The 26,609-nt window shown below is 43.3% G+C and overlaps 1 protein-coding gene across 2 annotated transcripts in view; it reads right to left on the bottom strand.

The window, feature by feature from the left end:
- Window positions 1–26,609, bottom strand: part of CEBPZ (CCAAT enhancer binding protein zeta) — a 45,748-nt gene that overhangs the window by 2,785 nt on the left and 16,354 nt on the right. For both annotated transcript variants that reach the window (XM_075203335.1, XM_075203336.1), the window contains 7 exons: window positions 26,432–26,534; window positions 25,934–25,999; window positions 25,018–25,084; window positions 23,393–23,493; window positions 20,352–20,409; window positions 5,659–5,849; window positions 4,233–4,294 (listed from right to left, as the gene is read on the bottom strand). In XM_075203335.1, coding sequence (XP_075059436.1) covers window positions 4,233–4,294; window positions 5,659–5,849; window positions 20,352–20,409; window positions 23,393–23,493; window positions 25,018–25,084; window positions 25,934–25,999; window positions 26,432–26,534 — 648 coding nt within the window. The remainder of the gene's footprint in view (window positions 1–4,232; window positions 4,295–5,658; window positions 5,850–20,351; window positions 20,410–23,392; window positions 23,494–25,017; window positions 25,085–25,933; window positions 26,000–26,431; window positions 26,535–26,609) is intronic.

The raw sequence follows: 26,609 nt of genomic DNA, 5'->3' as shown, positions 1-26,609 counted from the left end.
CCCCAAAGAAAACAGCTAAAGAAGAATCTCTACGGCTGCAGCGAAGGTAGCAACCATGTAACTGCAAGGATTCTCTAGCCGAAAAGGTTAGCCATCCGACGCCACAACGTCAACCCAGATGTTGAAAACAAAGAGAGCCGAACTACGAGATGAGGCCAGCTCTGGAACGGGAAAAGAGGGACGACAACACAAGTCCCTAAAACAGTAGAACACTGCTTTGCGAGACATACGGCGGACCACCAGACTAGCTGGTATGCGCCCCCTCCTAGAAACTCTTGAACCCCTACAAGAAAATTGGACCTGTGAATCAACTGTACACCCCCTAAGTTCTAGGGAGACCGACTTGGCTATGAACAAATCCAACTGAGGGACATTAGATTGAGAGCCGATAGAGAAAACAGGTTAACATGTGAAAGGAACCTGGGCTCCCTCTCAGAGAGCCCTATGACCCTAACCAGGAGAGCACAAAGTATTACCCTGAGGTGACCCATTCTACCTGTTAAAGGATTGATTGCTAAGGCATTCGGCCCTCAATAATAATAATAAGTCGGTCTAGCTTGGCCCATAGGATGGCACAAGGAACACCCCTCCAACCATACACAGGTCGACCCCTATCCTGCATTAGGATACGGGAATTGCATAAGTGCTACAAATATGCAGCAGCACTGCATTTTCAAGACCAAATCTCTACAGGTCTTCTGACCCTCTGTACAAGAACAACTGACTCACTAATAAAAACAATGTGACTAAGCACCACCCGAAAGGTAAGTTAGTGAATCAGGGCAAAGGGGTGCTATGCACGTCCAAAGCCATGAAATCAGCCTTCCTTGATGAGAATCTCCCTGTTGAGACATGGGAGATGTTACGAACAAGGAGAGCCAAGGAACAAGTAAAACTTTGTATCCTATTTTGCAAAACAGAAACTGCTGATACTGAAAGGAAATTCTGCCAGGAGCAGTTAGGAACTGTGTAGAAAAGAGCATGAGCGTGTTCTTCGGTAGGAAGCTATTGAAAACCCCAAACTAGAAGATAAGGCATAAGCCAACGCTTCTATCGTGTTAGAATAAACGAAGAGCTGGGTAGGCTCAAAGTGATCACCTGTGAACCCAATAATGCAGTCCTGCTTCTTGCTGAGAGGCTGCAAGTATAATGTTCTGGCTGAAAACGTCTAGCTGTAAGCTAAGCGTAGGGTTAAATAAACAACTTCCACCTTCGGCGAATGTCACAAATCTAAGGATGTTTACCCGATTTCCACAGCACATAAACTATAACCACCCCTGTAAGGCTAAGCCTGACTCGGGACGTGGCACCCTGACCTCAAATCAACAGAGAGGATCAACGGATGGAACATTTAAACATCATGGCATGGTGTCGCTGACATAAAACAAAGAAAGCACACCTACCACCAGAAGCCTTTGGATACTCATTTGTAATAGTAAATTGAGAGTTCCGCTATTGGAACTGTAAGCATGTGGCTAACTATAGGTATCATAGCTGAATAGCTGTATGCCTACTAGCTATGATGCTGTTGGCTAAATACAAACCACCCCATTAGTCCTTAATGTGAATAAAGACTAGAGCACTTCTTCTGTCCGAGAGCCGCTAGATAAAACCCGTTACGAGCCCCTGCTCTGTGTAGGAGGACTTCTTTGTCTGCTCCCGCAGTTAAAAGTTAACCACAATACTTAGGAACACAGGCTATACGTAGCAAAAGGGATTGTGTATATACATGGAACTCCCTTTATGGAAAAAGTCCATCCACAGTCACCATATGGAATATTATACAGATATGTATTTCCATATTAATGTGACATCTACCCAACAAGCAAAATATGTCAGCAGGAGGATAGGAAACTACCATATTGTCTAATAGGTAATCCTATAATATATACAGCAGTCATAGGGTCCTGAAATAAAGGTCCTGACTGTGTGGCAAACAGGCTGACAATCGTTTAAAAACAGAATTAAAACGATACTACATTACCCAGTGATGAGTGGCAAAAGTCTGGAACAGCATGCACTTGATGTGTGCTGCAACGGATCCAAGATGGCCCGCCGTTCGCGCCATTAGGAGAGAGAGAGAGAGGGGGAGGTGCACTCCCCTCTCCTAACATGTCCGCCTGTGCTCACCGCCCCTAAGCATACATATATATATATATATATATATTATGATTGCAGTTAATGGAAGTGAAAACCGCCGCTCTGCCATGCCCAGGGTGCGTGCGGTCTCACTGACTTCATCGCCTTTACAGAGCACGATGCTTGTCCTTCTCCCCCACTGCTGCTCGTTATCTAGGGGCGGAGGCGGGGGGGAGAGGCAGAGACACTCTCACTCCCGCCCGCCTGTTTAGAACGTTGGCCGCGGCCATCTATAAGGCCGTTAATAAACATACACGTGCCCACATGAATTTGCCTATAAAGGCATACTTTAAATAAACCATGGCCCCCGGCCGTCTATAAGGCTGTTAATAAACATAAATGGCCCCTTTGCTCGTTGTTTTCTAGGGGTAGACTGCCGGCAGAGGTGCAAGGGATAAGCGTGCTGCTTACCTGCGCTGGAACTCAAAGAGTGAAGAAATCCCGGGGACTTTCACTTCTCTGGGTCTCTTGGCATGGAGTCCAGCGCTGCACCTGAAAAGGAATAAAAATAAAAAACAGGAAAACCTACTGCTAAACTAAGCATAGGCATGAGCCTATACAGAAGTGACCTTTCTCCAGAAGGCACTTACAACAACTGAAGTCAGCTACAGAGGAGGGGCATAGTGGGGGAGGAGTCAGGGGAACAAACAAGTTTATAAGTGCCTAACTCCAGTCCCAACCTACTGATACCCCAAGGTAACGCAGTGTCCCCCAGTGGTAGGACAGAGAAACACCTTTTACCTTGGTCAAGAAAAAAAGAGCTGTAATCCAGGCAAAGTTATCTGCAGAAAAAACCTAAAACATGCCAACATGCCATTCTACACACGCAATGGCAAAGAAAAGAATGAGGCCTTCGCCTTTCTCTATGAGTGCGAGATCTGAAACTGTTACTGAGGCATCTTCTTGTAAGGTCAGTCGTGACCAAGCAAGACCTTGTCATTCGGACTCCAAAAGTGGTGCCCAAATACTTTTACGTAGTAAAAGCTGAGCTGGAAGAAAACAGTAAGGCATTAAAGGGAAAATGTATGTTCAGATTCAGAAATGACACCAATCCCTGAGAAGAGTCCATCCACGAGTGCCATGTGTAACCGTGACCATTCTGATAGTGTACCCATAAAGAAGGCTCCTTTCAGCATTTCTGCAGATATGTGCCTAAACTGCCCGAGTGTAGCCGGTGATACACCAATTGAGGGTGCCACTTTGGAATTGCAACAGGATGATGACAATAACATCTTGCTACGGTAGAGGTAATTAATAGCACTGTTACCTTAGGTAGCTTAAGGCCATTGTTACCTTGTTTTGTGGGGGGCCCAAACAAACTAAGCACTTCAGCCACAAGTAGTGGCATTTTTGTGGCTGAAGTGCTTGGTTTGTTAAAGTGTGCATGTCCTTTTTAAATCCAACAAAAGGGGTGGGTGGGTGGGCCCAAGGACAATTCCATCTTGCATCACTTTTCTTTTTCTGGCACTGGCTGTGTGCCAATGTGTCCTAGATGCGCTAGGAACTGCCGTGTGTTTTGAGTCATTGCTCTGCTCGCTTAGCATCCAGCCAGGTCGCTGCAGTATTTGTCCGAAAGTGTAGGAAAATAATAATGTGACCTGTGAGGTGGTCAAAACGAACTGCAAATGACTTGAAATTAGTGTTAGTGAGGTTAATAATAAGTGTAGGATACAAAAAAAAAAGAAAAGGGAGCAAAATTATGCGATTTTAGCATATTTTAGCAATTTTTCTAAAAAAATACAGATACAAAACCAAAACACACGAGGGTGGTTTTGCCAAAACCAAAACACGAAGCTAATCCAGATCAAAAAAGAGAAAACCACTTCACGGGAGTCAGTGAGGCATCTCTAATTTGCGAGTAACATATATAGTGGTGCTCAATAAATCTAATCTAAATAAAGCATTTTCTAATGATAAAACACTGAATAACTTATTAAAAAGCTGTCAAAATAAAACCTCTTGCAATGCAAAGCAAACATCTCACACTTTCATTGTTCCTTTTCTTTTTATAAGGTAATATGTATTTTAGCTGTAATGCTTCTAAGAAAGCAAAGATGTTGATATCTGAGCTTTCCTATGATGTAAATGTATACCTCTTCTGCAGCAGCAAACATGTCTTCCTGTTTTAAACGCCTCTTCTTTCCTTTTTTAAATTCTGTGCAAGGAAAATGTAGAAAATGTAAATGGTGCAAATGCTTTATGGAACAATTATGTTCATATTTATCAATAATATATTACAAGTTTACTCTTAAATTATTCCTCAGAAAAGAAAATATAATATATTCCAAGGAATTAAAATAGGCAAAAGAAATTCAGTGATACATTGTATTGCAAACAAAAAAAAGCTGTATACATAGATTATATGTAAATTACATATACTAAATTTTACCATAGATTAGATTAAACAGGGAGCTTCAACTTCCTATAGTTTTATGGGAAGATTATTTATGAGAATGGACTCATCAACCCATTAAAAAGATTAAAAAACAAACGTAAATTTTTCCCTGAAATCGTTAACCCGATAGCCAACAAACATTCATGTTATTCTGAGCACCAAACCTGAAGTTGCCTAAAGAAATCCATATAGGAGAGAATGAGGGCCTTAAATAGAGTTGAACGCAGTTTACCCTTAGAACATAAGTGTAAATAGCATCCCATCGTTTACCATGTACAGTATTTAGAGCTGTAGATATCTTAAGATACGTGTCTCTAAATAGTACGTAGTAAGACACGCTTAAAGTGAAGCCGCAAAAATGTGTGCACCCTCTTAATATTAACCAGCCCCATTTTGAATAGTGCTAGGGCCATTTCTACACCCCTGTAGCACTACAAGCACCAGTTTACCAAACCACTTAATGGAGGCCTGGGCATGCTGGCACCAATAGTGTACAAAGGACAAAATGTTTAATTACATCTATTTTTTTTTTTACTACATTAATGTACACATTAGTAATTTTAGGGGGACTCCATGCCTTTTTGGAACCAGTAACAGTCTAGGCTGGGAGGCACTATGACTCTAGGAGGCCTATCTTCTGCACTTCCTCCTCCGCACAGAACGTTAGTAGCCTTAAAATACCCCAATTGTCCTATGCCTGTGTGCTCTGGCCATCCTCCATTATGCCTAAACGAGGAGATAACTCTCAGCATGGCATCCAGACGTAAATCTCTACTGCGTATGCGCAGTAAACTAAAACTTATGTCAGACTCTACATGATCTCCTGGATGCGGATGTCTTGTTAAACCTGTTACAACAGGGACCATAATTCTGGGATATTCAGGTGAAAACATTACTTATAAAAGAGAAGCATTTTCCATCCAGTGCATAGTTCTTCAGGCGTCAATACAAAAAGCTAAAATTAGCCACAGTGGGCTTCTCAGAGCAACTTCTACTAATAAGCCTAAAATTGCACAAAGTAGTGACTGGCTTCAATAGAGAGCTTGTAGTAATAGTGTATCGAATGTAGTCAGTACACAATCTGATTGACAGTATTTATATTCATCTCTACTCAGTTGTTTTACCTGGATCTGGATTATTTGTTTCTAAAGTGTCCATAAAAACACCTCCAGTGTCATTGTCTTCAAAGTCTTCATCACACATACTACCCAATGAGATTTCTTCATCATCATCTTCAGCATCAATATCCCAGTCTGAACCAGAATCGTCTTCCTCCGTTTTTTTCTTCGTAGATTTTTCACTTGATTTTAGGTTACTAATGTAGATTAAAAAAAAAAAACAATAGTTATACTAAATTTTTTTATTTATTTTTTTAAAGTATTTTAAAAAGTCAATGACTGTTGCAATTGTAACTTATAGTGCAGTTCAAGCTCATGCTCTTTTTGTGCAATTCATAAAACGTCTCGGCGCCTTACTGCAGAATTATAATTTTTTTGTAAAATAAAATTAGTGTTTAAAGATCTATCTACACACACAGTGATTTGTGAAGCTTGGTGATTCAGGTGTATTCGGAAAAAGAGGATTTCTATACATACAATAAATCAGTTTCTCTAATTCTATCTGGGGGACACTGCTATCATGGTGTTGTATGAGGAGTTTGTACTTATCTAGTTAAATTGTTAATTGTAACATGCTGACAGACCCCTCCCCTCTGCAACCCCCTGTAGATCCTCAGTGTAATTCTAAAGCCCCAAGGAAGGGGACTCAAAAAGCCAAAAAATAAGCAGCAGAAGAGAGGTAAAGCAGTGTCCCCCAGATGGAATCAGAGAAACTGATTTATCGTAAGCATAAAAATCCTCTATTCATGTGGCAGGATGGACCGCCTATGTCACTCTGTCTGTTGTTGCTGGGAACCGGCTGGGCTTACTTTGCCACTGTTCCCTTTCATTATCCCAAATGCGCCCTCTTGTCGCAATAGGATGGGGCTTACAAATGCTGCCACCACTGGACTCCTTACCCGCATAAAACACCGGGTATCTTCTGGGTAACTGACGCTGCGAGTATACCCCGTTACTGGTGTACCTGGGCTGTTACTCCTGACTTATTACTATGGATCAGGGTTGCTGTGGATGGATCCCCCCTGGCCTATCACAATGACCAGGGCTGAAAGTAGCAGGCAGAGCGGTGGTACCGGAAAAGCTGGGTCCAAACCTCAGAAACAGCCAGGAACGGATTAGATTTTGGGTCAAATCTGTAGGTCACAGGATTTTCAGCATGGAAGATATTTTCAAGCAGGTCTTTGAAGCAAGTGATGTTTATTTGCTCTTACACTGGTAAAATGAACCAGCGATCAGGTCAAATGAAATCAGAAAAACAATTTTTCAATACAAGCCAGTGCTTTTTATACAGTTTGGTCACAGCCTCAAAGGGTAAGCCAGCCCCCTTGAATTCTGAGCTATTTTTAGAATCAGGATGTCATATGTTTACACAAACATGGATTTACATGCATTACAAAGCCAACAATATTTACACTTATCTATGCAATTCTAGAAATGCTGTGATGTCCTGCACCTGATTTTCAGATGCAGAAAATCTAGGAGCCAGTCTTAATTAAACCTTCCTGCCTTCAATGTTGGACCTCCACACATAAAAGATCTAATTAACATATGGGGCCTTTCTTCAGACAGTTCAGAATACACATTCCCACAGAACATCACAAACCCCAAACAAGCTATTTCCCCACATCACAATACACAAAAACTTTCATCCACAAAGGCTTATTGTATCAGATAAGAGGATTTATGTACTTACGTTAAATCCGTTTCTCTGATTCCGTCTGGGGACACTGCTTACCATGGGTTGTGGAGGGAGCTTGGGGGAGTTGGCACCTAACTAGCTAAGTTTTAGTACTGCCGACAGACCCCTCCCCTCTACAATCCCCCTGGACTCTTCAGTTTATTAAAAAGCCCCAGGAGTAAGGCCAGTCAAACAAGAGCACACAGAAGAACAGAAGAAAGGAGGGATCGCAGTGTCCCCCAGACGGAATCAGAGAAACAGATTTAACGTAAGTACATAAATCCTCTTTTCTCTTTCATCCAGTCTGGGGGACACTGCTTACCATGGGGACGTTCTAAAGCAGCCCCTTAAGGGTGGGACTACTCTGAAAATCCCGCTCGCAAAGCATTACGAGCGAAATCTGCATCCTTAGATGCAAAGACATTAAATTGGTAAAACTTTGTAAACGTGTGGACAGAGGACCAGGTGGCTGCTCTGCAAAGCTGGTCCGCAGAAGCCCCATTTCTCGCTGCCCACGACGCCCCTACCGATCTGGTGGAATGGGCCGTAAGTCTCCCTGGCACAGGACGGTTAGCCTTTATGTAAGCATGTCTAATGGTTGCCGTAATCCATCTAGCGATGGACTGTTTTGAGGCTGGCCAGCCTCTCTTATTAGCATCATAGAGAACAAACAAAGAATCTGTACGTCTAATTTGAGAAGTTCTTTTTACATAGATGCGCAGAGCCCTAACCACATCTAACTTTTCCATAGTCTGGTGATCAGATTGGGAAGAGGATGAAAAAGCCGGAACTACAATTTCTTGGTTAAGGTGAAAAGCCGAAACTACCTTCGGAACGAAGGAAGGAAGGGTTCTTAAGACCGCTCTGTCCTCGTGGAAAACCAAATATGGTTCCCGACAGGACAAGGCTCCTAATCCCGAAACTCTTCGAGCCGAAGCGATAGCTAAAAGAAAGAGGACCTTCCAGGTCAACCACTTTAATTCTGACACATGCAAGGGCTCAAAAGGAGGCCCTTTAAGCATTTCCAGTACCAGGTTGAGATCCCATGGTGCTGTCGGCGGAACATAGGGAGGCTGAATATGCAGTACTCCCTGGAGAAAAGTCCTGATATCCGGTAAATCGGCTAATTTCATATGGAAAAAAACCGAAAGTGCCGATACCTGGACCTTTAGGGAACCTAACCTGAGACCTGCCTCCAGGCCATCCTGAAGGAAAGCTAACAAGCGAGTGAGGCGAAAGGAGGATGAGTGGCAAGTCCTACCTTCGCACCATCTAATGTAAGCTCTCCAAATCCTGTGATAGATGCGAGCTGAAACTGGTTTTCTAGCTCGCATGAGGGTGTTTACCACGTTTGGGGAGAAACCTCTAGCCCTCCAGAGGCTGGCTTCAACAGCCATGCCGTTAAACTGAGCTGAGGTAAATTCTGGTGTAGGAATGGACCCTGAAGGAGAAGGTCGTCTCGAGATGGTAGACGAAACCCTGGTCCTTCTGCCATGGAGATTATGTCCGCGTACCAGACTCGACGCGGCCATGAGGGAGCTACCAGAATTACTGGCAGACCCCCCTGCCTGACCCGTCTGAGAACGCGAGGAAGCATGGAGATAGGAGGAATTAGGTATTCCATCCTGAACTCCCATGGCATGGTCATGACGTCTACTGCCACGGCTAAGGGGTCTCTTGACCTTGCACAAAACCTGGAAACCTCCCTGTTGTGTCTGGAGGCCATGAGATCTATGTCCGGAAGCCCCCACCTCTGAACCAGGGACTGAAACACTTCCGGATGCAGAGACCACTCCCCCGGCATCATCTGGTTGCGACTGAGATAGTCTGCTTCCCAATTGCGTATTCCTGGGATGAATACAGCCGATATTGCCGGAACATGAAGTTCTGCCCAAGACAAAATCTGGGCTGCAATTTTCATTGCTGCTGCACTCTTGGTTCCTCCCCGTCTGTTGACATATGCCACAGCCGTGGCATTGTCGGACTGAATTCTGACACGGTGGCCCTGGAGGAGGGATTGTCCTCCTTTGAGGGCTAAGAAAATAGCCTTCAGTTCCAACACATTTATGGATAGGGATGATTCCTGAACCGACCAAAGGCCCTGAAGCCGGAGGTGAAGGATTACCGCCCCCCAACCTTTCAGGCTGGCGTCTGTCGTTGCTATGACCCACGCCCCCGGAGAGAAGGATCTGCCCACTGTCAAGTGATCCTGAATCAGCCACCACTGGAGAGATTCTCTGGACCTCAGGGATAGAGAGATCTTCTGTAGGTCCAGGCGTAGATGGGATCCTGACCACTTTGTTAACAGATGCCACTGAAAACAGCGAGAGTGGGCTCGAGCAAAGGGAATGGTCTCGAAGGAGGCCATCATCTTTCCCAGCAACCGTATGCACAAGTGGATTGAGGGTCTGGGAGAGGACAAGACCTGGGAAGTTATACTCTGAATTGAGGTGGCCTTTTCGACAGGCAGGAACACCCTTTGCTGGCTGGTGTCCATGATGAGGCACAAGAAAACCATGCGCTGACACGGAACCATCTGTGATTTCTTCAAGTTGATGAGCCATCCGTGGCTCCTGAGAACCGCCAAGGCAAGGGATAAGTGATAACGCAAACAACTCTCTGAGGAGGATTTGAAGAGCAGGTCGTCCAGATAAGGCACGACCTGGATGCCCAGAAGGTGAAGACGAGCTGCCATAACCGACATGACTTTTGTGAAAACCCTCGGCGCTGTGGAGAGGCCGAAGGGGAGGGCCCGAAACTGATAATGGGAGGGTCCTACAGTGAATCTGAGGAGGGACTGATGGCCCTTCCAAATGGGAATGTGGAGGTATGCATCTTTTATGTCTATGGGAAGCCATAAATTGATCTTTCTCCAAACCGTTTATGACCGACCTTAGAGATTCCATCCGAAATCTGTCGACTCTTAGGTGCACATTGAGGCTCTTTAAGTTTAAAATGGGTCGGAAGGAGCCGTCCGGCTTCTTCACAAGGAACAGGTTTGAATAAAAACCCTGTTCCTTTTGGAATTCTGGAACCCTGCAGATAACTTTCTGAGAGAAGAGAGGCGACACAATCCTGTATTGCCTGTCTTCTGAATGGATCTCGGGGTAGGGGGGTTACAAAGAACCGATGGGGTCTGGGACCCAGCAGGTCTATCATGTATCCCCTTGATATAATGCCCCGAATCCAGGAGTCCTGGGAGGACTCTGTCCACTGTTGAAGAAAAAGAGACAGACGACCTCCCACTGGGGTTTCCCCCCGGGGAAACGAGTGGTCGTCAGGACGCAGGCTTCTCCTGAGTCTTGGAGGCCTGGCCGAAAAAGAGGATCTTCCTCTAGAGGAGGAGCCTCGGGCATTGGGCTGTTTACCCCTAAAAGACTGTCCCCTGGACAAGGAGGATCCTCGAAAGGGCTGACGGAAGGAGCTGAACCTGGGTTTTCTGCTTCTACCTGGGAAAACCGGCAAGGAAGTCCTCTTGCCCCCAGTGGCCTGGGATATCAAGGTATCTAATTCTGGACCAAACAAACCTGCTGCTGAAAAAGGAATGATTTCAACAGACTTTTTTGATTCCGCATCTCCTTCCCAGGATTTCAGCCATAGAGTTCTTCTAGCTGAAATGGATGCAGCCTGTATAGAGGAGGAGACAGCTGCTGAATTTTGTGCTGCCTCATAAATGTACCTCGATGCCTCTTTTAAATGTAAGGCCAGGGGGAGTAATTCAGAACCCTGTAAGGCCTCTGCCAGCTGGTCTGCCCATACTTCCATGGCTCTAGCCACCCAAGCTGAAGCGAATGTGGGTCTAAAGGACGAACCTGCAGCCGCAAAAATAGATTTCAGTTGGGATTCAACCTTCCGGTCATTGGCATCCGGAAGGGACGCTGAACCAGGAGCTGGAAGTAAGGTGTGTTTGGCTAAACGTGCTATAGGAATATCTACTTTTGGGATACTTTCCCAACGAATTACCTCCTCCTCCTGTAAGGGGTACAAGGAAGAGAATCTTCTGGGAACTGAGAACCTCTTCTCAGGTTGTTTCAATGCTCCTTCAGCAATGTCTACGAGTTCCCTAGAAGGGGGAAAATGGCAAGCCTTTCTTTTGGCCTTCTTAAACAGAATTCTGTCTCTAGGCGTAGGATCCTCCGGTTCTGGGAGGTCTAACGCTTGTCTAACTGCAAAAACCAAATCATTAACAAATTGGCTTCTAGAACTATCCTCCTGTTCCGAAGACTGAACTTGGTCAGAATCGGCATAAACTGCCCCCTCATCCTCAGAAGATTCCTCAGAATCTGAAAGGACCATGATAGGGTTATCCGATCTAGGTCTCTTTCTTTTAGCGGACGGGATGTTTGGGGACTCAAGCAACAAGTTAAGCTTATTTAAACCTTTAAGGAAAGCTGTAGACCATGCCGCTTCTGTGGGGATAGGGGTTTGGTCAGAAAAGGAAGAGGAAGGTCCTGGTAAGGACGCTCCAATAGACCCTGTGGTAACAAGCCCAGCTGAGTGCTATTATTAGTAGCCACCGAAGTAGCCATATTAGATAGCAATTGGTTAGATTGTAATACCATCTGAGCTAAGGAGGAAACCGACTGTGTCAGGGAGGCCACCCAGGCCGGCTCCTCCGTCAGAGGGGCTGTGGACTGATGAGTCTGCACAGTGGAAGCCCCTGCATCACAGGCAGAACAGAGCGCCAATTTAGGGTCCCCCTGCCCACACGGTAATTTAACTTGACATTTTGAACAAGTGAAATATTTTGCAATAGTGCCCTTTCCCTTATCTGTCATTCTTATAAAGGAAGGCACACCAATCACACAGATTAAAGGGTTAATCTAGCTGTGTAAACAGAGAGAATAGAGAGAGATATGTATGCAGGAAAACAGATTATATAACAAGAAACAACTAATCTATATAATAAAAGTTGTACTTGTAATAATTAAACACCAAATGTTTGTAGGCAAGAAGGAGACTATAATGTAAACCTTACAAGCCTACTTTTTTCCACAGAAATAAACAATATGTGTGTTTAAAGGCAATACTTAGCCCAGGGCCATAAAGGAGAGAAGTCCACGGCAGTTTGTCCAGTGTCTGCTCCCTCAGCTCTGCTCTCTCTTCCCGGGCTTCCTTTGGCGCCAGAAGACTGGGATATACCATCTCTCTGTGGAAGGAGGGGGGAACTCTATGGATTAGCTCCCCCCCCCTTCAATAGCTCCAAAAACGTATCAAAAAAGAAAAAATGGAGCGTGACAGATAGTGGAGACCTCTATACAGAGGTCTCCGCAGCAACATACCCGGCGCCCTCCTCCTATGCATGAGGGGGGAACCGTGGTATAGCCCCCTTCCTCCTCTCTCCGTAGCGCTGCTGGCCCGAAAATCCAAGATGGCCGCCGCTACTTGCTAATCTGATAACCGGCACTCTCTGCCTGTAATGGCAGCACCGGTTATCGGGGAGGCTGGAGGAGTGCAGCTTGTCACTCCTCAGTTTAGGCACCCTTCAGAAAGTTTCCCTGTCAGTGAGAGCCTCTGGCTCCCATCTGACAGGAGAATGCCTGCGCTGCTGGCTGTGTGTTCTCTATTATAGAACACACTTCAGCACTGCCACCAATAGAAGAGAATAAAATAAAATAAAGAAATACATTTTTTTAAAATTTATACTAGCTATAAAAAACATTGCCAAACTCCAGGGCACCTGAAAAAAACTGAAGAGTCCAGGGGGATTGTAGAGGGGAGGTGTCTGTCAGCAGTACTAAAACTTAGCTAGTTAGGTGCCAACTCCCCCAAGCTCCCTCCACAACCCATGGTAAGCAGTGTCCCCCAGACTGGATGAAAGAGAAATATCCCTTAATAATACATTTCCTCTAGAAAGTATAAAACAGAAAAAACAAATTTTCTCTCCCTGCTTTCAGAAAATAAAGATTTTGCTTACCAAAATATACACAATAATCAAAAATAAGTACATGTGCAGTTATATAAATAAGCACCCTGCGCTATTTCTTTTTAATAAATTTATACCATATGTTATTTATAAGTGATCCAGTCACAATTCTCATTCATCAAACCAGAGAATCAAAGTGGTCGCCCGGCAGAGCAGGTCCGCAGAGACCCCAATATGCGCAGCACAAGTTAACTCCACTGAACGAGTGGAATGAGAAGTAATGAGACTGGGCACAGGACGGTTTGTACTGACGTATGCATGTTTTATGGTAGACGCAAGTCATCTTGCAATAGTTTGCTTGGAGGCAGGCCAACACCATTTATGGGGATCAAATGGGACAAAAAGAATTTGTGCAGCGAATGGGTGAGGTCCGTAGGACATAAATGCGTAGTGCCCTGACCACATCCAGGTACTCCAAGGAGATAGATCCCAAGGCCTCTCGGAATAATGGAACTACAATTTCCTGATATATGTGAAATCCCGCAACTACCTTCGGTTGAAAGGAGGGCAAGGCCTGGAGAACTGTTCTATCGTCATGGAAAAAAAGTATGGTTTTCTGCACGGAAAGGGCCCTCGAGCTCTGACACTCTGAGCCGAAGCAATGGCCAGCAGAAATGTCACCTTTCACACCAGGAACCTTAGGTCAGTTGACAGTAAGGATTCAAAGGGGGCTTTCTAAAGCATGGAGAGAACCAAATATCCCTGCTAGACATCCTTGTTTGACCCGCCAGAGCATGAAAAGAAGCAATGGAATGGGAGGAGAGAGAAAGAACCCAAACCGAATTGCAGCGTATCATCATCAACGGCAACCGACACGTGGTCCATGGCCCTCAAGCAGAACCTGGGAAACTGTCGGGTGTGCCTTGACGCCATGAGGTCCAAATCCAGTAGACCCCACCTGCGAAGCAGCATCTGAAAGACAACCGGAGTGACCACTCCCCTGGCATCCTCGTGTGGCGACTTAGGTATTCTGCCTCCCAGTTTTGCACGCCCGAGATGAATACTGCCGAAAGTGAGGGAACGAATAGTTCCGCCTATTTCAGTATTTGAATTGCCACTTGCAGTGCCCGGGAAACTCCTGGTCTCACCTTGCTTGTTGACATATGTAATTGTAGACAGACCTGGGAGCCCTGAAGAAAGGCCAGAGTCCCTCGCAGAGCCATCAACATGGCTTTCAAATCCAGAATGTTTAACGGAAGGGAGGCCTCTCGTTTTGTCCACAGGCCTTGAAAGCAAGGACCAATGCACCCCAGCCCTGAAGGTTGGCGTCCGTGGTGACAATGGTCAAGGACCACCGGGTAAAGGACCTGCCTATGCCCAGGTGGTCCTGGACCCTCCAACACTGAAGGGACAACAAGCCTCGAAAGATAACCAGATAGGTTGAGAGTCCAATCTGAGGGGAAACACTGACCACTTTGTCAGAAGGTCCCACTGAAAATATCTGGATCGGAGCCTTCCATAAGGAATTGTTTCAAATGTCAAAGCCATTTTCCCAGGAGCCTCATGCAAAGGAGCATGGAAGGACCGTGGCTGGCCAGAACTCCGACTGCCATGTTCTGTAAGGACCGAGATTTGTTCTCTGGAAGGAAGATTTTCTGCTCTCTGGTGTCCATGATGAGACCAAATAAAATAATCCTCTGCCAAGGGATTAACTGATTTCTGCAGCTTTATAATCCAGCATCCTGATGGTGAGAGCTAGATGATGACGCAGAAGCTGATCCGAAGTGGCCTTGATGAGATGGTCGCCCGTGTAGGGCAGTATTCTCACTCCCATGGAAAGCAGACAAGCGGCCATGACTGCCATGATTTTTATAAATAATCTGGGCACCATGGAAAGGAAAAGTGGGAGCACGCTGAACCGATAGTTGGAAGATCCCACTGTAAAGCGGAGCAGGGGCTGATGTCATGCCCATATGGGGACGTGAAGATAGGCATCTCGAATGTCTAGCGACGCCAGGAATTCTTCCGTTTCCAACCCACTGATATTCGAGCAAAGAGACTCCATTCCAAATCTGTCCACCCTTAGGTGCCGATTTAGAGCTTTTAGTTCTAAAATGGGTCGGAAAAAGCCATCTGGCTTCTCTTATTTCCTTATGAGACGCTTGCCCAGTACCAGAAATAAGAGAATAAAACAGTGTTGCATCGCTTGTCTTTTTGTGGGGTCGAGGGGTAAGGAAGTGCCGAAAAAAAACGACAAGGGGCTCAACTGCAGAGATCGATCATGTAGCCCCTCATCATGATCCCTTGTTCAAGGAGCAAGTGGATAGCAAGAGGATTATCCACTTGCTCCTTGAACAACCGCAGGCATCCGCCCACTGCCGCAGCGAGAGGAGGATGTGAGTCAGGCTGCTGTTTCTCCGGAAGTTTGTGTGTGCGGGATGCCTGGTGGAGAATGAAGACCTTCCTCTGTGGGACTGTCCTCTGTATCAAAAAGGCCTGCCTCGACTCACCTGACCTCTGGCAGAGGGACCTCAACGGGCTGGCAAAAAGACCTGAAACTTGGCACCCATGGTTTAGGCACATTGACCGGGAAGAATGTACCTTTACCACCTGTAGCCTGACAAATTATGTTGTCTAATTCCGGACCAAAAAGTACAGAGCCCGAATAAGGAAGGGCTTTCAGGGATTTATTGGATTTGGCATCAGCTTCCCAGGACCTAAGCTAAAGAGTTCTTCTAGCTGCTACAACCGAAGAGGACATTGAAGCTGCGTTTTGAGCAGCCTTATACAGGAACCTGAAGCCTGTTTCAGGTATACAACAAGGTATGAGAAGGTCAGAGTCCTGTAACCCTGTCGCCAGCTGGTCAGCCCATACTTCTATGGCCCTGGCAACCCAGACTGATGACAGCATAGGCCTAAGGGAAGCTCCCGCTGCCACATAAATGGATTTTAAAAATTCTTGCAATCAGTGCCATCCTGAAGGGTGGCTGTGACAAGTACTGGGAGAGTGGTGTAGCACACCAGCAGTGCCATCAGTGTGTACACTTTCAGTATCTGTTCCCAACAGGCTAGATCATCTGCCTGTAAAGGGTACAGGGCAATAAACCTCATTTGAACTACAACCTCGCGTCCGGCTGTGTCCAGGCCGAAGCCACAATTTCTATAAATTCCGTTGAAGGAGGGAAGCACACCGCGCGTCTCATAATTTTTTTATTATTTTTTTTAAAACAGACCTTGATCCACTGCTTTGGGTTAGTCTATGTCCAAGAGGTCTAAAGCTCGCCTCACTCTGCCAGTACAAGATTCTCAATGCCCTGGTTTCTGCGAGAGTCATCCATATCCGTGACCTGTGTAGAGTCTGACTCTTCTATGAGTTCTTCTTCCTTTTCAGACGATCTCTCAGAGTCAGAGACTGAAAGAAGATGATGGTTTCCCATGCATTCTTTGTTTTTGGAAAGAGGATGTCTCAGCGGGTCCAAGAACCATTTTAACCTGTCTATGATTCTGACTAAGGGTGTGGACCATGCAGGTTCCCCTAAAGGAGGTCCTTGGAGAATGAGAGAGGATAAAGGGCCAGCTTGTCCAAAGTCTGCACTCTCAATTACTGCTGGTGACAGTTGGTGCAATTGCTACCAAGGTAGCAGGAGAACCCACAGCTACTGCTGGAATCTCTGCCGGATAGCCTAGAAGCTGTACCAGAGTCGCCAACGACTGTGCCAGAGACATCGCCCACACCTGTTTCTCCACTAGTGGTGAAGCATTAACATGGCTCTATGCGGACTGGGGGCCCGCAGTCCACAACAAAGCACGCCCTGGGCCCAGTTGTCCACTAGGTAATTTAACGTTTGAATTTGGAGCAAGAAAAATTATTTTGCTCTAGTTGCCTTTCCTTTTTCAGACATTATCTGAGCAAGATGCAAATACAGAAACAGAGCAATCACACAAAACAGAATAGTATAAGAAGGATATAATCTCTATTAGTCAAAATATGTATCAACAACTTATACTGTAAACATATACATATATACAATGATATAACCCAGTGAGCCAGTTTTGTGAGCAGAGTTAAACTTTGCATGCTGCTAGCACAAAAGAAACAGATACAATATACCTATGCTGTTATAGAATAAGTATATATGTAAGAAAGGATAACTGTGGTACTCAGCCTTCCCCAGGCTATTGCAGGCAGGAGGGGGGGGGGAGAAGCATCAGTCATCAGAGACCACCTAGTGTGACACACCATGAAGACACGCTCTGTCAATGAGAGCCGTCTGGCTCTCACCCAATGACAGCCATTGAACAGCCCTAGCTGTCAACAGCACACAGATCGTGTCCCAGGCAGGCTGTTAAATATCCTAAAGATTAAAATCACATAATAATAAAAATAAATGAAAATAGAATTCCTACTTTGCTAGCAATAAAAAGAAAGCCCGACTTCTTGGGTACTTAATCTATACTGGGGAGCTACAGGAGCTGGCGGAGGGGAGAGGTCTGTCAGCATGCTCCAATTAACACGATAACTAGTTAAGTGTCAACACCACGCTCCCCTCATACAACCCCATGGTAGAAGTGTCCCCCAAATTGGATGAAAGAGAAGAGGATTTTATACTCATGTTAAATCTAAGGGACAATGGGGTTGTATGAGGGAACTTGGAGTAAGCACTCAAATAGCTAAACAAAATTACTCTTGTGCGCTCATACCTCAGGAGACATGTAAATAATTAAAAATAAAGGGAACTCTTGTCGCAACCTTACTGAGGGGGTGCCAATCCTACCAACCAATTAGAGTAAAAATCTATAAACAAACATATATAAGGTGCACCAAAGGAGTGTTTAGTATAGAGTAACCATGGCAGAGTTCCTAAAATAAAGTTAACTTTCCTTCTGACAGGCTATATCCCCTCTGCAACCCTGTGTGAACTTCAGTGTGTAATACAAAATCCCGAAGGAAGGGAACCACAACACCAAAAGAATAACCACAGAAGAGCAGAAGGGAGGGAACGCAGTGTCCCCCAGATGGACTCGGAGAAATGGATTTAACGCGAGTATAAAAATTCTCTTATGTCTTGCCTTCACCTGGGGGACCCTGTTTACCATGGGGACGTACCAAAGCAGTCCCCTATGGGAGGGACCGCTCTAACAGTCCGGTCCGCCACTGTGCAGCCAAAACTGGGGTCCGGGGACGCAAACACATTAAATTGATAAAACCTAGTAAAGGTATGGACAGAAGAGGTGGCCACCCGGCAGAGCTGATCCACTGAGACCTGAGCGAGTGGAATAGGCGGCAATACAACAAGGCGCAGGCCGATCGAAACTGACGTAGGCCTGCTTGATTGTGGAGGTAATGCATCTAGAGATAGTCTGCTTAGAAGCCAGCCAACCACGCTACTTTAAACCCACTGGTTCAAAGGGGGAGCTCTGAAGCATGTCAGAACCATGTTTAGGTCCCAGGAAGCCGTAGGCGTAACATAAAGGGCTGTATATGCAGGACCTGTTGAAGAAAGGTTCTTACTTCCGGAATATTCGCTATTTTCAGTTGAAAAAAAAGATAGATCAGGCCGACACTTGGACCTTTAGGGACCAAAGTCGCAGACCTGCATCCAAGCCATCGAGGAGAAAGGCTAGGATACGGGAAAGATGAAAATCAGTCTTTGTTCGCACCACTTAATGCCATTCTGTAATAAATGCGGGTTGAGGTCAGTTTCCTGGCTCACAGCACGGTGTCTACCACTCTAGAGGAAAGCCCTGTGGACCGCCAGAGTTTAGCCTCAAAGACCATGCCATAAAAAACCTACAGAAGTAGGTATTGGTAAAGAACCGGGTCCTGCCATAACAGGTCGCCTCAACGAAGCAGAAACCTTCTTGAAACTGCTACCCTGCCCCCCCCCCCACCCCCACCCGGAGCACACCAACAATTTCTTGAACACTTTTCTGCATGGCTCCCTCACTTCTTATCGGCTGACATTCCCACCATCATCATGGGTGACTTCAACATGCCTATTGCTAATCCACGTTCCAATGCTGCTTCCAAACTACTCTCTCTAATATCCTCACTTGACCTCGCCCAGTGGATTTAATCCAATACTCATCAGGATGGCCACTGTCTTGATCTTGTTTTCTCTAGACTTTCCCCCTCTCGGATCATCACCTAATAGTTACTCGTTTACCCCCAGTTCTTTACCCTCCCCAGGGTCAAACTCTTCCAAGCCTCCTCACAACCGCAGGAATATCAACTCTAGTGATCTTCAACAGTTTTCCACCTCTCTCCAACACCTTCTCACCCCAATTTCCCTTGATCAAGTGGCTCCAGCGACACTACATACTCCGCGTAGACTTCGTTGCCAAGCTTGGCACACTAAAGAAACACGAACTCTACAAAAACTCTCCCGAAAAGCAGAACATCACTGGCGTAAATCTTGTACCTCTAATGATTTCATCACATATACTGGTATCTACCACTCCTATAGAAATTCTCTGGACACTGCAAAACGAACATACTTCCAATCTCTCATCTATGCTCAGGCTTCTAACCCCAAATGCCCTTTTCAAACATTTAAATCTCTTCTCAATCCTCCCACACCAAACCCTCCGACTACCATCAGTGCCAAGGATCTTGCTTCCTATTTTAAGGACAAAATGGATGAGATCAGACTTGAAATGGTATCATCTCCCTTGACAAGCAATCATCTCAATTCCTTTGTAGCACCCTCTGACACGCTCGCTTCATTTGTTCTCACAAATGAAGAGGAAGTGTCTACTCTCTTCTTATCTTCCTACTCTACCTCCTGTCCTCTTGATCCCATACCCTCACAATTTGTTAGGTCCCTGTCTTCTGTGCTCATTCCACCTCTAACTAAAATCTGTAATCTCTCTCTACAGGCATACACACAATATATACATACACACATAATATATACGCACACATAAACACATACACAATATATACATATACATAATATATATTTATATATACATATACAATACATATATATAGGAGTTACATGAATTATCAGTAACTCTGAAAGAAGGGGATAAGAATATTCTTCTTGCAATACCCTGTAAGAGTTTGTTTAAAATGCTGTAGTAAGATTAGGATTTACATTTACAAAACAAACACATAAAAAAAGAAATACGCTAAGTCATCTGACATCTTACCCAGCAAAATCAATATCATTATTCTTGTCACTGTAAAAACTGTCCCCTTCAAACGAATCTATGAAAAAAAGACGACAAGCATGTCTTTAAATAAACAATGAAAAGTTCTGTATTTCATGCAGTTTGAGAAGTCATGGTTTCAAAACGTAAGGCACATTTTATTTAACTACTAAACTGTCAGTAGAGGGGGGGGAAAACATTTTCTAACAGCGGTCACTGTAGCGCATAGAGGATAAAATTTAGATCCCATCGGTAAAACATAGGGCGGTTCAACATGTAGAACGCCATGTAAAAAAAAGAAAATAATAGCCAGAACACAGTGGGGGACAAAATCTGGACATTAAGAGAATCTAATTTCAGGCCACTGCCCAGATTTTAGAAGGGTGTACTCCTTTATGTGCTCACCAGGTTATGCAAGTTTTCCACAACCTTTGGTAACTATTTGCAGAAACCAGCTGTCTGCTCCTGATCATAGTCTAAATTACGGTGAGGAGGAAAGAAGGTGCTGATTGAGGCACACATCATACCACACCAAATTCTGTTAAAATGCATTTTTTATTAAATTTATTAAACATTTTCATTCTTCTGTTCTGACCTATTACACTTATAGCAAAATATAAAATGTGAACGTTAACAGTGATTGTGCTCTCAAAATAAAAACACCAATCTGCAGTTACATGTGAATTTGTTACAACAACTTCTTACCACCATTGAATTTATGTGGATTAGTATATTTTTATTTGTTAAGTTTTACAACAAGGTCATGCATACAATGCTTACAGAGTTTCTAATTTAAGAACAATTCACTTGCCATGATATGATCATATAACAATGTATTATATAAATAGCATATATGGCTTCCACCATTCAAATATCTTATCAGGGTAATCATATCCTGGGGGGAGGGGGGGGTGTTAGACTATTATGTATAAATTCTTATTTCTCAATCACTTTTTATACGAACAACAGTTGGTATAACACTATTACACTCTTCCACCACCCAAGGGCAATATATTCAAATCTATCTGGATTCAGTATACAAATATAAGCAACTGCCACCATACATTTATTCATCTATTATAACATTCACACACCAAACACTCAAAGAATTGCAAGACATCATACAGACTCATTCCTTTATTTGAATCTCTGCTTATCTATAATAAACCCAGTGTGCAAAAAAAATATGCACTTGCAGCGTAGCCAGACTAGCATTTCGCCATTGTGCTTTTTCAAGGGCAAAACCTGATCATAGTCTGCATGACCTTCTCAGACAGAACCTTAATTCTAACTAAGAATCATGGCCCCAAAAGCTTCACCATTAAAGCCAGCCGAGAAAAGTCTTGGTAGAAGAAGTGACGCTGATTTAGAAAGTTTTTTTCTTGGAGGAAGTCTTCACGATAGTTTTTATGCCAAGCTTTTAATATCTGTGTGCCATGCCCTTCTCAATCAGTCCGGTACTTCAAGAATTAGTTGCACACCATCTCTCCCGACCTTCTTAATACATTAGCAAATATTTTCATGGGACAGTTCTGACGTCCACTAAGAACTCCTTTGGGTCCCTAGTTTCCACACAGTAATGATCTACTTTGACCTCCGACTGACCCCACTTCACCACGAATAGACTGAAGATCTCCTTGTGAAGAGATCATTCCACAGGCTGAATGGCATCCCTGCTCAGGAAGTCTGCTTCCTAAACACCCCCCCCCCCCCCCCCCTCCCGCAGGATAAATGAAATATTGCAGAGACTGCTGGGCCATATCTCTCTGGGCCATATCTCTCATCCCACGCTACAGTCGTGCTGCTGTTCAACAGGATGCAAAGAAGTCTGCCCCTTAGGAGGGACTGAGCTTGTAAAGGAGCATGTACGAATGTTTATGGTGAGCTTTGCCAGGTCCTGGGACCAAAGTTACTGTAGTCCCACACCAGTAAGCTGGCATCTGTGATCACAATTGTCCAACTTCCAGATGGAGCTATAACAACCCTCATTGAGATGTTGCTTCTTCAGCCACCAAAGAAAGGACTGACATGTCTGCTACGACAGTTTGAAGAATGATGTTGCCAGAGGAGAGTTGGACGTCATCCACCTGGCCAGCAGTTTGTTCTGGAGTGTAAGCTTGCAAATTGCACCTCTTTGAAAGAAATACAATTTTCCCCATGCATTGGAAATCTGATACCTGTTTGAGCATTAACAGAGTTTTTACATATTTTTGAATGGACAGGATCTTCTCCTCTGGTAAAAAGACTCATCTGGTGTCAAACACGAGGCCCAGAAATATAAGGCAGGGACTGATGTAAGCGAGTTCTCTGTACAGTGCTGCGGAATTAGTGGCGTTAAATAAATAGCTGCTGATGATGGTGATGGTGATGGGATGAGTCACCCAAATATGTCAGCCAACTAATGGCAATAATTTGATCTTAAAGTGTTCGATTGCAAGTCCTAACCGAGCTGTTCAGCCCACTTCTCAACCTCGTTGTTTACGCAAACAGCAGCTGGAATGGATCAAGATGATGCCAATTGTGGTGGATATTGAAAGACGAGCAGTGGGGGCATTTCCCATTTACCAGTGTCCTCTTCAGAGGAGGAGTAGTTAAGGCAAAATCTGCAAAGTACTTGAAATCTTCTAATAGGTTTTTGCAAAGCTTCACCTAAAAGCTACAACAAATTGTGGAGAAGATAGATATACTATTTCTTTCCTGTCTCTTCGTTTTGAATAGAGACATCTCAAACCTCTGGCTCCTCTGTATCCTGTAGGTTGAATGTCTTTCAAACACCTAAAATCAACTGTTCGACACCCCACCCTGTCTGGTAGAGGAACCGTCCTTAAAATTGGAGTTCCCCAGAATATTACCCCGTTCTTAAAACTCCTAGTCGATTTTTAGAGTCTTGTGACACTTTTCCCTCTACTGTCCGAAAGTACCTTCGAAAAAAAGCCATTTATTTTCTATGAAAACGCTGATATCAGTTAATTTTTATGCAATAGATAAAAACAAAACAATTTTGAAACATAAATAAAAAAACAAAAACAAACCACACTTACTAAGAATATCTTCAAACTCATCATCATCTACGTCTTCTAAACTCTCTTCCTCTTCATTCCGCTTATACTTCTGTTTATCTGTAGACACCTTTTTGAAGTATCTATGTTTTGGATGAATCACACAGGTTAAAAACTAAAAGGAAATAAAAACCATAACTGACAATATATTTCAAACTCATTGAAGCGTATTACTACTTATTAGGCTGGGTAAGATTTAATTATTTTCTAGTGTTAAATTATTGCATTAAAATCACACATAGCATTTTTTAATAAAGATATATATAAAACAAAGAACTTTACGTTTGCCCAACATACCAAGACACACTTTATGAAAGTAAATATGGTAAAAGTGCCCAGTTTCATTTAGAGATTGGTAAAATTTGACATTCTTCTATTCTACAATACTTTTAATGCAATAAGCTTTCAGAGACACACATTCACCCAGAAAGTGCTTGGTAATCCCTAGCACACCATTGGTATTAGCTTTCATTAGTACAAAAAAATCTCAAATTGAGCTGTTTTGGGGTTTTTTTCATAGCACAGTCACCACTGGCAAACTCTCTCCCAAAGGTTTCCAAACGTACCCTATGGTTCCTTTAGTATTCCAGATAGCCATGCTTGACAGCACATATTACCCAATGGTAGATGCTTGAGAACTAAAAGGGGCGCTATTCTACATTTACAGGTAATTGACTAATTTGACCATAAGCTTCTTAATAATTGTGACTTGTGCTCTAGATAAAACTACTTTCCTAACCAGTTATTTTATAATTGAGTTTATGCACAAAGTAGAAATGTGTAATTTCCACCATCCTTTCCATTTAGGTAGCTCTGCATTGGAGATGTTGTATATAAATGAACATTGATAGATTCATGTTATACTTCTAACACAACTTGTTGAGGATCCACACTGTTATAGGTCAAATAGGAGTCAATGTCAGACAGAGATCAAAGCAAATATTTTCAAAATTCTTGTACATTGGTACCAGATTCCAGACATACTGCTATTTATTTGCTCCATTGCCATAGATGTGTAAACTTAGTGACTTTTTTTGTATTAGTGGTTCTCAAAATGTTTTTCATGAGGCCTCACACACAGAATAATGTATACAACCATCCTATTTTTTCCAATGACACTTAATCTATACTGCAAATAAAGCAATGATCTTAAATCATAATTTAAAAGACCTATAATAAACCAAGAGGCAGATTCAATTCCCTAAATATCTGCGCGAGGTGCCGCTGGAACGGCCGCAACATAACTCGCGTGGATAATTTCTGATTTTTTTTTACTCACACCCCATAGAGATGCAAGCAAAACTCAGTGTTACTTTTTACCATAGTAATGGTAAAAAAAAAGCGCATCCGCAATGTTCTTCAGAACATCGTGGACAATTGAATCTGCCCCAAAACGGAGCTGCTGTTGGCATTCTAGCTAGTGGGACACAATTTTCAGTAAGGACTTTCATTTTACACATAATAAACAGAAATTGTGTGTTTAGCCTAATTTAATCCCCTCTGCAAGACCAGAGCGTTGTAAATCGTATTTATCCTACATTTTTCCCTTTCAGCTACATTGTGGTGAATGTCCTTTATTGAACATCATTTCTAGGTATTTTTTTTACCTGTGGAAGAATACTTCATCAACTGGTATTTCATGTTCTTCTTTTTCAAGAAATGTGGCACTGTTAACTAAAAGATGCATTCCATAAATATCATAAAGCTGTTGTGTATCACATCAATTATCACTGCTATTGTTTTTAAATTATGACCAGGGAGGCAAGCTCTAAAAAACAAACATACATCCTACCGTTGATTTTTCAAACAACACAGCAAGTGTTAGTTTCGGTACCAATGAGTAATCGTAGATTGATTATACTTTGATTGATTATATGAACTAAAATACAGACATCTGCATGTGAATAATGGCTACATTTGACAATATTAATGCAACAACATTTTAACACAACTAAATAAGCTCTACACATGCCACTGATGGTCAAAATATCAATTAATTGGAAAGAGGCTACCGTTTGGGGTAACAAGTCCACTTTAAGATTTAATATAAACTAGTTATTACAGATTTCTTTTTTTTTTTTTTTTGAAGGAGCACTCCTCCAATCAGCCAAATTTCATTTCATTTCAGCCACTGTCTCTACTCTCCGAGACACACATCATTTAAGGGCATGGGGGAGTCTCACATGTAAGTAACACCCCCCCCTGCTTTACAGAACAAATGGTGGGGATGCCAGGAGAGTGAATGACAAACCCACCTACTGCACACTAATATAATGGAGAATGCAAATAATGGTAACCTGACAAAGTACAAAGATGCAGTAATAAAACTACTCTGAAGCAATTTCACAACTATCCACAAAATAAACTTGCATATACTATGAATGTAATCCCCATACGGATTCACTGGAAATGTTCAGTGACTAGGTTCATGAAAGTCAATAAGTTTGAAAAACAGGAGAAGATTCAGCACTTTATGAAAAATTGGCAATTTATCTTGCTTTTGTGCAGGAAAGGGAAAATTACCTGGATGTTTTTGTTCATTCATGTACAGCTTCTTCTTCTGGTGCATTAAATAGCCTCTGTTGTTTTCTGTGCAAATAGACACTTGTATTATTATACTTTCAATTTAAGGCTTATATATTAACAATATTCTGAGAAGCAGAAAAAAAATATTTACATATCCATCACCAGATAATGTTAAACTTATGGGAAAGCTGGGCCATGCACACTGGCAGAATGGTAATAACTAAAGTGGGATCAAAATGGACTTGCAAGTGCGATAAATACTGACTTTTCTTTATTTATATTTAACTAAAGGAGTTAATGTTTGAAAAACTAATTGTAGAGACACAAAATGTGAATGAAAATGAGGCACAAGAAAAAAAACAGATAGAGGAGATGAAGATGTAACATTGAGGAGTGAAAGAAGTCTTACAGAGAATGGGAAAATGAAGGTAAAATCATAGAATTTAATATTATTGGAAAAGAGGTGTTCAACACAAATTTATAAGAATATATTACCTTGCACTTTCGGTTGTTTTGGATTGCGATAAACAAAGCGGTCCAAAAACCTCATAAGTGTGAAATCTTGCAGAGGGTCACCTGTGTACTGGATAGAATTTCCCTATAGCAAATAAAGTTTGGAGATCAACAAGATATACCTAGATTCTGAGTCAGGGTTTTGTTTTTTAAATTCCTT

Source organism: Mixophyes fleayi, chromosome 3 (genome assembly GCF_038048845.1).
Source record: "Mixophyes fleayi isolate aMixFle1 chromosome 3, aMixFle1.hap1, whole genome shotgun sequence".
Taxonomy (NCBI): Eukaryota; Metazoa; Chordata; class Amphibia; order Anura; family Limnodynastidae; genus Mixophyes; species Mixophyes fleayi.
The sequence above is the reverse complement of the archived record's forward strand: the minus strand, read 5'-3'. Positions and strand labels throughout refer to the sequence as shown.